Source organism: Amia ocellicauda, chromosome 15 (assembly GCF_036373705.1).
Source record: "Amia ocellicauda isolate fAmiCal2 chromosome 15, fAmiCal2.hap1, whole genome shotgun sequence".
Classification (NCBI taxonomy): domain Eukaryota; kingdom Metazoa; phylum Chordata; class Actinopteri; order Amiiformes; family Amiidae; genus Amia; species Amia ocellicauda.
In genome coordinates, this window is record NC_089864.1 from 8,412,647 (window position 1) to 8,425,154 (window position 12,508).

Genomic DNA, 12,508 nt, shown 5'->3' on the forward strand with positions numbered 1-12,508 from the left:
GTCAGCTCTGGGATGCAAAGGTATGGAGGACAGAGCCCCACACAGAGGGACTCGCTGGAGCAGGTGACCAGGAAATTGTCACAAATCTCGAGCTGGAACAAGGACTTAGCAATCGCTGGATGAATCTTGCAACTTTGAAGATCTATTGTAGAACAGAGATCCTCAGTCAAACAACAAAGTATTCTGATTAGAGCTGTGTCAAGGACTAACATCTTGTTGATAAAATCCTGTGACTACAATCTGGGTATTTAAGTCTGGACAGTGCAATACTCACTGACGCACTGAAAGCTGGGCCACTGCAGGGAGGAGCAGCCGCGCAGATTCAGGTGAACGACAAACGGGCGGTATTTCTGCAGAAGCTGGACCACCGCACTGTCCACAATCCTGAACCTCTCTGAAGAAAAGTTAATCTAAAACCAAACAGACTACAATAAAACACACACACTCACATGCAACACAATCACTTGAACATCATGGAAAATTGAGCCATAATTAAGATAATTGGGGGACCTAATCACCCAGGAAGTGGGAAAGAAGAATCCTTTGGAAAGATTTCATGGCTATTTTTGTGTATGTTTATGAAATAATGCAGCTGTGGTTTGAGAGCTGAACCCTTACAATGGAGAGCGGAAGATGAATGATGATACAAATGTTCAGTTTTATGTTCACACGAAGCCCTGTAACAATTGTTAGATCAGCCTTTTCATCTGCAAGATGTTGTACCCGCTGGTGCAACCTAATACAAACATCCTTGATTTACTGTGAAAGAACAAAAAGAGGCCACCCTTTCACAAAAGAGACCAAACTGGTTGTAAATCAAGACACAACAGAGCCTGGTTACTCACCTGGCTCCACAGGGAATTTGTCTGAGTCAGCAATTTCCAGGATCGGCACACCTGGGCACATCTTGCTAGATCTCCAATATCTAACCAGGCGAAGATCTGCAGATAAACACCACAGTGTGTGATAAATCATGGAAAGACACACATCTGAACACACATAAACAGACTGATCATTCCGGCAGGACAAAAGGTAGGGAAAAAGGCTATTCCTCCTAGTAAACATCTCATACTTATCATTTTGATGATTTATAGCTAGCAGTTAAATAAATACAAATCATCCTGATGTTGAAAGATTTCAGCTCATGTGTTGATATGCCTCGTGTGAAACATCTTATGAATGTTTTCTTTCCATTAATCACCAAGACTTTATGTCTTTTTCAAACTTCCTGACTCTTCACAGTGTGAGCTTACAATGTTCATCTGGACGATGGTCCCCACATTGACTACAGAGTGTTCAAGCACTTTTGCAGCAATGGCAGATTTTTTAAATATATACGATTAAGGAAAAGCTAAAGTTCACGTGGTTTTGTTTTGATTTATGTTATAACATAAGTGCTGGAAAACACTGAGTGGACAGTTAACAATTAAATTCAGCCAAGTTAAACAGTAAATATGAGGGAAAGAAAAGGAGAACATCTGGATGAATCATAGTTGAATGTAACACTGTACCACCTACATAGTTCAGTTAAACAGACCCTGCCACGCAAAGCCAACATATTTCTCAGCCTACAGATCATCTCAGTCGCAGAACAGGACCTAATGCATAAACCATCTCACAGCAGGAGGTAAATCATATGGTGTACATGTCATGGCCTTAATTAACAGCACCTGTCCTAGTAATGGTATGCAAACTGAGTCCAAGAGCTATCATCTCTGTGAATTGCATGAGACATATTTGCAAAGACATTTTTCAGATGTAAATTTGCAAACATTAGTTGGTACTGAATGTATAAGAACAGAGAGTGAAAAACTGTGATCTGGACAATACCCCCAGGGCACTGTGTCAAAGCAGAGAGCTGCCAGCTTTGGTGCCCTGACTAAACTTCAATTATCATTACTAGTCATCCTTCATCCTTGATCAATGTATTAAAGACTAGAATAAACTAAACACTAACCTTTGCAAAGAATATTTATAAGCTGTCATGGCAGTAAATAAACTGAAAGGCTGATGTCAGTCACCAAAAACACACACACACAAGAAAATGGGTAGAACATTCTTGTTAGAATTCCCACATCAACATGATATATAAATCTCCTTCCCAAAAAGAAACCTAAAAATAATCTCTCCCTGTTTTACAATAATAACAAGCTGTATGAGCCTTTCCCAAATATAGTAAAGAAGTAACTGGCAGATATTTATAACAAGATGTATTACACATACAAAACATAAAAATCGCTGCCAGGCTGCAGAAAACTGTGCCAAAGCACTTGTTGCTGGTAAAAGATTCATCCTTGCAGTAGGACTGAAAGGTTCATATAGTCGCATGCCATTTGAATTCCGTTCATGCATACATCAACATGATCTCTCTGTATGGTATGCAACACATATAATCATTTAGTTGGCAAAAACATTACACAAATCGACAACCAGATCTCTGGAAATCAAATTGGAGCCGATGAACTGAAAGGAAATGATCTATGCAAATAAATGATCCGGTTAAAATCTGTAACGGTCTGAGAGCATGGGCAAGAGTCCATTGGGAGAATGATAATTGATGTGGTTGAAGATTATTAGTATTGTAAACAGTCACCAGCGTTCTACCTCAGTCATCCATATGAATTGCTTCTTTATTATTAATGCATTTATGAAAAATATTTGGCCACGAGTTGTACCTCGTCCCAGGATATAAAATAATGCCACCATATAGACAGATACACTTCATTTTGACAAAGCAGACTGACTGTGGAGCACTGAAAGGCTGCTTTATAATTTGATATACAAGGGAAAAAGCTCAGGGAAGAATCACCCCATGGGTAACCATTCAAATTAGAATGTCTACTTTAAATGTGAAACTCAGGTTATGCACTAAAGCTGCGAAAGGCTGACGTTTCAGTACATACACTGTGCCTGACACAGCGGTTCACAATGCACAGTACTCTGAGAAGATAAGGGGCTTCTAGCTTTATAAATAAAACACTGTCCAACACTGCATAACTAGTATATGCTTGATATTTCATATTTCAAGCCTGGAAAAGAATACTACCCAACAACATTTAACATAATAAGTGAACTGCATAAGAAATGGTCAACAAATTATATTCTAAATAGATGAAAAATCACATGTCAGTATTACAACACACAAGTGGGCATTGAAAAACATTTAGGAAACAATCTTATTTTTGGAAATGTGTCTCAGCAGTTGAAGAATGTGAATTAAGCTGATAATGCAAACGAATTTTACTTTAATATAGCTCATACTCAATCAATGCATATGAAAACACATTCACTGAATTATATAACAGCCATTACAATGTTTTAGAAATGATGTAATGCATCTGTTAGCCAACATTCACAGACCTTTGTGGACATATAAGCAGGAGTCTGTGTTTTAAACTTTTAATTTGATTTTTCTGACTTTAACCAAGGTGTAAAATATTCCACGTGGGAGCTTTGTTCCAAATACTTACAACTTCCTATTGATGAAAACTCACACTTGAAAAACTAGGTTTATAATTTGGGGGATTGGGAGGAGAATCAAGTTTTTGATTTCCTCTTGGCCGAAATGCCAAGAAAAGTTATTAGTTTGGAGTGAAATTCAAGTATTCTCCTTTCCTAATCAGACAGAGCCCTCTTGCTCCTGCACGTTAAACTCTGTACATTTATTAGACTGCTGAGACAATTAAAGTGATTTGTTAGAATTTAATCCAAAAGGCAGTGCTTTAAAAAAAAAAAGATTTGTTCTTGTACTAGACAATCTCAGAAAAGTCTGCTGAACAGATTTTTGTAACCTGAAAGCCTGAAGTCCACCAATACAAATGGTATCATTAGTTTATTATTATTAATCATAATTATCATCATCATAATCATACTGTATTTAAAAACAACAAAGAATCAACAGATGTTTCATTCAGTGTTTTTTTATTTTATTTCCCGCAGTATCTGATCATTTTTAATCCTGACTTGCAGCTTTCATTGATAATGAAAGAAAAGCAGTATTAGCCTTATATGTATGTGTTCTTAAGAATTGTTCAGACCACAGAAATGTCTAACAGAAAGGATACACTGGATATATATTTATTGGCCATTCTGGACATCCATACACAGGTGTTTAATCTGCTGGTGGAAACTGCAGACATAGGTCCAGCTTCCCAAAGTGTAAGCTCAATTAGCTCTGTTTACTCTAGAGCCCATTTTGATTTCATGACATAATGGAAATGGCCAAAGTGTTGTTATTGTTACATCGAGATGTACTGCTTTACAAAGAGCAATACCTTCAGCGCCGTTCTCCCTGGTAACTGCGATACTTCATCTCGGCCTTCTCCTGAGGTGGCAGCAAGGGGATCCGAGCCTGGGTCCAGCTGTCCTCTTTCCAGACACTGAGAAGATCACACGCACACGCACACGCAGGTACGCACGCACCGACATGTGGAATACAACATACATGAAGTCAAGCCACACAATGGCGTTCAGCCTTGATAAGATTTCGAAAATGTGAACGTCTGCTTTTTACTATTATTTCCACACCATGTCCCACTCTGTCTGTTCTGTTATGATTTGGTTCCACACACACTCCCCAAGAACACACACAACAGGCTTTCACAAGTACAACAAGAAAAAAACAGCAACAATAAGATACATCCTTTATATTCAGAAAAAAAAAATGACAGACATTAGAGAGACAGCACATCTTCGAGTTCAAAGTCCAGACCAAATCTGTTCACCCACACCAACAGCAATTCCCTATAATATTCCCTATAATATTCACATTAGGCTGTTTTAACAACAATTATTTGCAAAGCATAACACCAGGTTTCTCTACCTCAACTGAAATTGCAGCTTAGTGCAAGAGGTATGTTGCTCTTATAACTGCAATGGTGAACAAATAGTCTCCCACACTGTTCTGGTCTGCCTCGGCTGGCTCAAGCCCAGGCCCTTGAGTGGGTGAGCTCAGAGTTCAGGATACTGAGCAACAACTTTACTGGTCACAGGAGGTCACTTACTGCCTCTTTCTGTTACACACACGCACATTTATACATTACAGACACTAGTAAAACTGAAAAAGAGATGCACAATAGTCATATGGGAATCATACTTTGGGTAAGTCTTGAAATTGAAAGTGACCCAGTTCATATGACAGAATTACCTCAAAGTACTCTTTCGTCTTCTTGGAGTCCTGCACTATGTGGCGCCAAGCTCTGAAGACATTCCTGCAGTGAAGGAAATCCCACACTCCCTGAATTTTCTGGGCTGCATCTAGAAACAGAAAGTTTAGATATCTTTATCAGTTTACATCTTTGCTTAAAAAAACACCAAAATGTTGTATAATGCCCTGACAATTTGATCCATGTTTTCGATCTCCAAATAAAAACAGTAAACATGTTTATGTATAGATGGAGAGAGGGAGAGGGAGGGAGAGAGAGAGAAAGAGAACATGTTTACCTTCTCACAGTATTATTCCCTACAATCATGACATGGCACTGAATGCAATATCTATATGCATCCACATTTTGATATCAAATAAAAAGGGGGTGAGCTGAAGTCACCTACCTGCTTGTTTCTTCCTCCTGACCGTCACCCATTCCACCCACTTCCACAAGGCCAGTCTCAGGCACCGGTGCACACAGTACTCTTCGGCCACGTTCATCCTCCGGACCTGCTCCAAAGCCTCGGCCCGTCTGTTTAAAATGAACTTTACCCAAGCGCTGTTTACAAGAGACCAATAATTAATTCATTGGGGTTTAGGTGTGGACAGAAGCTTCACAAAAGCAGCTAGGAGGGGTAAAAAACAAACGTCACAAAGGACGGTATTCTGATACTGTGCGTGTGGTACCTGTCAGTCTACAATGACACACAGAGTTACACATAAGCTGGGGCTGTTTATATACCTGGTGTGCCATGTACAGTGCCTTGCAAAAGTATTCAGACCCTTCCTATCGTGTCCCATTTCATGAAATTACAAACTGATGCATATTCATTTATTTTTACTTAATATTATTTATTTATTTTCACTTTCTTATCCTTTAGCCACTCTAGTGTACCTTTGGCCCCGATCTAAAAGGTGAAGTATTTGTCTGTAATTTGCTCCATCCACTTTTCCTTCAATCCTAACAAGTTTTCCAGTCCCGGTTGAGGAGAAGCATCTCCATAGCATGATGCTTCCCCACCAGGCTTGACTGTAGGAAAGGATGTCGACTGGGAGATGTGCCGTGTTGGGTCTGCACCAAATACAGCGCTTTGCATTCCAGTTTGGTCTCGTCATTTTTGCAGGACCACTCAGGTGCTTTGAGATGCTTATTTTTAGCTTCCTTCTTGCTTAGTTGTGTGTCCTGCATATTGTTGACTGATGCACATTTCCTGCCATTTCATCCATTGAATTCTGTAGGTCTTTCAAAGTTGTTGTTGACAATTCCTACTTCAAACAGCAAGCTTTAAAACTGTGAGAGGGTCTGTACTCCTGCAAGGCCCCATATGTCCATTCGCATTTCACATTAAAGGTTTGTTTTCCAGATCTTTTTTTATCCCTGGTTAATCCTTTTCCAAATGGGGCCAAGCAAAGTACAAAAATGCTTTTTTACAATAAGTCATTTCCTGCTTCGGAGGTAAATAATTGTAATTTCAATAAACGCATGCACAAATGTGTTTAACATGTGTTTACAAGATTGTTTGGGGTTATTTCTAATATGCACCTGCCATTGTAAAATGAACTACAAGCACTAATCATGCAAATTATTCGTTTTTGTGTCCTAATAAATTTGACTTATGTTATGTAAAGGAAATATTTTTTGATGATGCAACATGTTATGAATCTACTAACAGTAACAGAAAAAGCAAATGTAAGTAATTTTTAATTTAGAAGAGAGAAACACTCACTTAAAACACATTCTCGTCAGACTCCTTCGGTAGCATGAGTAAGCCTTCTCAAACAGATGTGAGAAGCACTGCAGAGGGGGAAGAAAGGTATCTTAGACATTTTCAGGAATATACGTGCCATTGTGACTGAAGCACAATCATAACATTGAGTTATTTTACAGATGTAAAATAATTATAATAAATCATCTGCTTGTGAAAAAACTAACCATATTATCTTCTGATAATCCCAAAATGCTCTGTAGATAACTTCCCGCTATGCTTGTAACTGAAGCTTTCTGGCTCTTATCAACAAATGTGCACCTGTAATAATAAACACAGACTTAGCTGAAAATACAATTGCAATATTTAATTCTAATCTGTACATTCTGATCATTAGAGTTATAGCATGGGAAAAGCAATTGTTGCCTCTAGGCTCCACACTCCAAGAAAGATATCGCTGCTCTAGAGACAGTTCAGAGGAGAGCAACCAGACTTATTCCAGGTCTGAAGGGAATGTCCTACTGAGAGACTGAGGACCTGAACCTTTTCACCCTGGAAATGAGGAGACTACGTGGGGACTTGATCCAAGTCTTCAAAATCATGAAAGGCATCGACCATATCAAACCAGAGGAGCTTTTCCAGATCAGCAGGGACACACGCACCCGGGGACACAAATGGAAATTGGGCTTCAAGGCATTCAAGACAGAAAACAGGAGACACTTCTTCACACAGAGAGGCGTCACAATCTGAACAAACTCCCCAGCAATGTGGCTGAAGAGACAATTTGGGAACATTCAAAAACAGACTGGATAGGATCCTTGGATCACTTAGTTATTAATGGACACCAAGCACGATGGGGCGAATGGCCTCCTCTCGTTTGGACACTTTCTTATGATCTTAATATAAAGGCAGCAATACTGGCATAACCCTAGTCTACGTAACCCAAATTCCAAAACCCAGAATGCTAACCTTAGCCTAAACCCTAAACGTACACTTTACTCCAACCTGTGCCAGAACCAAAAACCGAAGTTGTGCACCCACCCTGTCTCTCTCTCTGGCCCCAGCACTAGACCATCAGTGGGCACAAGCTGAGGGTAACATTGAGGCCCCTGGGACATCCCTACAGTGCTGTGCCTTGACTTCACCTCAGTTTCCAAATAAATGACCTGGCCCTGAGGACATTCATCATGGATGGAAATGTAGTAATGTGATGGCATAATAACAGCTTGCTTTCAAACACAACATGGAACTGCAAACGATTAAGCTCGCTAAGATGGGCACTTATATGGAGCCCATAATTAGCACTGAAGCCTAATTTACTAACAGCTGGTCTGTGATCAAGGGACGGCACTGCCTTTGTTGTTTGCTTCCTGCAGTTAGATTATAACGTGGTGAAGCTGCTTTAACTTCAAGATAACAACCAATCTTGTAATCGTCCTTGAGCAAAATGATCACATTTTTCAAATTAAGAAAATTCTTAAAACACAAACAGCACAGATACAGGGGTAATTTAACCTCGATTGATCAATTATATTAATTATATGGACTAATTACAATTGTAGAACTATAATTTACCCAAGGTCTGATTAGAAGCCAGAAGCAGTGTTTAATTAATTGACTTAATTCACTTTACGTAGATATCCGATGTTCTTTTTCTATAAGCACAATCCTTTTAGAAACAGTCAGACAGATGGCAAAATTACTTAATTCACAACAGGGCTGAACTCTGCTGTATTCATTGTGCCTAAACCCTAAATTTACATTCCCATGCAAATTCATGTGTAAGTAGCCTAATCTTTAAACACGGTTCATTATTGTGTGGGGGAAGGGAAGGGTAAATCTGGGACAATTCTTTTACAATCAAAAAAGAAACCTGGAAATGCAGATATTGGCAATATCACTGCAACTGCAACACTTGCACAATAATGATACTAATAAAAAACATACAGTCTGTGTATGTGATGGAACGTTTATCCAAAGGACAGTCTGGCTTGCTCTCAATTATCTGGCAGGAGACAGAGTTCATGACCTCCACCTCCTTTAAATGCACTGCACCATCCAAGGCAACGGAGACCCACCAATCAATAACGGCGCCAATGAAAACTACCTCCAAGCCTCTGAGACTCACAGATATAAATCCTAATATTTTCACCCAAGCCTGTGCGTGAATAAAAAGGGCATTTCCTTGCTCTTAACACTGGGGGGTTGGAAGGGGGCTGGGGCCATAGAGTCTAGTCTCCATTAGTTTCTGTATCACAGAACTAAGTGTTCCTCTGCATTTCAATGCATCCCTGTGCTTCAGCAGACGTGCAGCCCTTGGCCAGGTAGGTCAAGTCCAAGAACCTCATGTCAGGATAGTTCAGCTTCTCTAGTACTGTCACAGACATGGAAGTATGTTTTCCTTTCATTCTGTATGTACAACAAGGAAATCCAAGCAGTGGAGAATCTTTACTGAGTTCATAAGCATCAAACGCTATACATATCTGTCTCTGTTGGCTGGTTTCCAGATCTGCTCCTCTACTTAGTAATGGCTACAAGAACCCGAGAGTGATATATAGAAGATTCTTTGCCTATTGGATTTCCTCATGACTGAAATGTGGATTGACCCCTGAACGCCAACTAGTCCCTTCTTGTAAGATTCCTGCAATTTAACCAATTGGATTTAACAGAATGGCTTGGTAATATGTTCCACTGCAATAAATTGTACTCTATCCACTGTCCACGGTTTCTGGTGCGTTTGGTAATCATCATCTCTTAAAATGTTTAAAACATCAGTCTTGTCTCATAATCCATCATCCTTCGGGGCTAAAGTATCCTATGGGCCCTGCTTTAAAGTCCTAACCTTACTGCCCTGGTTGAAGAGTTTCTATTTTTGTTGTTGCTGCAAGTTTTAAAGGACAGTTGTATCTGTACCTCTTATTCGCATACTATTTATATGTAGCTGATGGTGACATCAACTGGTGGATTAATTTGATTAGATTCTACTGCAATTGTGTTTGCTGCAGAGAGAAGATAAACTCGTGTGAATGTCCTGTACAATACATATGAAATTGCCCCAATGTATTTATATCTTCTTGATATTATATCTCATGTGTCTGTCCAGGCACATTTACTGCCTCTGCTGCTGTACTAGAACTTATTTTATCACTGTTGAAGAGTGTGATGTTGTCAAGGCTGATTCATTAATTTAGGGTCAGCTGCGTACTGTCAACATTTAAACATTTAACATCTCTAATATAGGTGTAGGTTTTTTCTGAGGAATTTCTTCATAAGGTTATTAAAAATAATTAAAAAACATATAAACAGAAAGTAATGATGACACCAGTTTACGTACCAGATACCAGTAACAACTCCATCCTACTTTGAAATTAAATACATGGCCCCTCCTGTAGACTTGCAGTCATCACATCTCATGCAGAGCCTCGAATGGAGAGAGTGCAGCAATTCAAGGACTTTCAGCTCTAATGTGGTATTGTTTCAGTACTGATAGTTTATAGAAGGGGTTTTCATCAATAATTTGAGTTCTTGCAGACCGTTTAAACACACTGGAAGCTTTAGATACACAAAGAACTGTTGATGCAAATCTATTTTGAAAAGTTGGCTGATACAAGCCAGCAAGTTTAATAACAGGCCAAAAACAATGTTTTTATTCCTGGGCACCTGACAGTGTAATTTAAAGATGTTTGGGAACGTGACCAATATATTTGCCAATAACAAAATGGTGGATTTGTGTATTTTACAAGTAAGCATTTCAAATGCATTATAGAACTGTAGAACAAAATGAATGCACATGTTATTTTTCCTTCTAACACATAAAATAACAGTGGTAAAGTAGAACATAGGCTCCTTTCTCCTGAGAAATGATTTTACTCTGCAAAGACTGAAATCTGAGGGCCACTGTAAAATACTTTAATGAATTTAATTTAATTTACCAGTAATACTAGTGCACTGAGTTCCAAAACCAACAATTTACAAGTTCTACTCCAAGGTCTTGAGTGTGGTAAATGGCAAAGTCCGTAGGCTGATTGGTATTAACTCCATAAATTGGGAGCAGACCTTCCCAATTTTCTAAATCTGAGCACGTTTTACCATACACCCCCATGACTCTGCAGCTCAGTATGCTAATGTTTTTCTTAGAAAATAGGAGCAGGGTACAAAGGAGACATACCAAGAATACAGACATTCTTTCAAGTTCCCAAAACCTAGAATGAAGGATGCATTGTTATTCTGTGGGATAATTATTATTTCAAACAATCTAATAATTGTCTGATACCTGTTCTGATTTGATTATCATTGAGAAGCTAATTTTTTTAATTAGTATCTTATCGGTATGATAGTTTATTCTTCTAAATGGGTTTAAACACAAAAAGCACGGACAAATCAAATTCTGACATGGAGCTTACAGGTTCGATTGTTCACAATTTCTGCTGATTTTCTAGAGTGTGGATTTTAAGGCTGTAAGAAAGGGTACACTTCCACATCCACATTCATTATTAGACCTCCCAAGCCTGAGTCAACATCTGCTGGTACCCACTACCAATTCTCCAACACAGCTGCTTCTACATCAGTCAAAGTGAGACTGCCACCCTCTAGTGGCACTAAGATAATATTCCACTTCTTGTCAAGTCCAGATAATCGTGAGGACCATTATCTTCATTGAATTAACGACCTATTAAAGAGGTCAGCTATCATAATTTCCAGCTTATAAGTAACTGCTGATTTAATAAAAGCCTGTAGGATGTTGCTTTACAGCCCTAAGCAATGGATCTCACAGATATGACTTTGACAATGCATTTTTGCCAGTGAGACCTTCCATAGAGCAGGGTAAATGTATAGCTAGTGAGTCCCTGGGTGTCTACCTACCAGTGCAAGCTAAGAGTCCCATTTTCCTGGATCTCTTTAATCTTCTCCTCCAGGAATTTCAATGGATTCGCAGGACACATGACACACAATCCAGTTAGCAACGCCTGCCAACATGAAGGACAAATTCAAACTTATCAAACAGCAAAAAGATCATAAAACCATTCTCTGTGCATTTAGAAGTAATTTAATGGCATGCATTGAGAAGACACATTATTATTAATGTCAGGTGATCAATATATAACATGCCACTGCTGCTAATATGGTTGTCATGAAGTTACTAATATAGCCTACATGGTTCCTTGAATACATTTATCAAAGTTGGAGTCAATGAATGTCTCTAAGATGCAATTTAACTGGATTCAACTGAATAATTGTATCATAATATTCAAATATTGGGTATGTATTGATATATAGAGATTATTGATTCTTTTAAAAATTGGACAAAGTTATAAATCAGTGCAATGCAGAAATCTGTTTAGAGACGTTACCTCGTAGATCTCGGGAAGTGCATTGTGTATTATGTAGTTTCTCAAGAGCTGGTCTGCGTCCTGTAAGAGAGACATGTCTGTGGTTTGCAGATGAAACGTGTTGTGTTTGATTTGTGTCCAGCACTTGTATAGCTCAGTTACTAAGAAACTAATTGAATCTGAAAGTTACGCTGGCCAACCGAAATATATCCCTGAGTCACGGCATCAGAATAGAGCTAATCAGCTTCGATGGGAGACCTTGACTTTGGCATAATAAGCACTAATACTGTCCAGTGAAGAGTATAATTATGTATTATATTATTAAA

General features: G+C 38.8%; 1 protein-coding gene across 1 annotated transcript in view; it reads right to left on the reverse strand.

Moving 5' to 3' along the window:
* The window catches only part of fbxl13 (F-box and leucine-rich repeat protein 13), a 40,824-nt gene extending 28,502 nt beyond the window's left edge, over positions 1-12,322 (reverse strand). Inside the window, exons 1-9 of the mRNA XM_066723505.1 lie at positions 12,204-12,322; positions 11,716-11,819; positions 7,080-7,173; positions 6,874-6,941; positions 5,551-5,705; positions 5,147-5,256; positions 4,275-4,379; positions 846-941; positions 275-410 (exon numbers count right to left, since the gene is read on the reverse strand). Of these exons, the coding sequence (XP_066579602.1) occupies positions 275-410; positions 846-941; positions 4,275-4,379; positions 5,147-5,256; positions 5,551-5,705; positions 6,874-6,941; positions 7,080-7,173; positions 11,716-11,819; positions 12,204-12,278 (943 nt within the window). The 5' untranslated portion in view covers positions 12,279-12,322. The remainder of the gene's footprint in view (positions 1-274; positions 411-845; positions 942-4,274; positions 4,380-5,146; positions 5,257-5,550; positions 5,706-6,873; positions 6,942-7,079; positions 7,174-11,715; positions 11,820-12,203) is intronic.
* Positions 12,323-12,508: the final 186 nt, after the last annotated feature.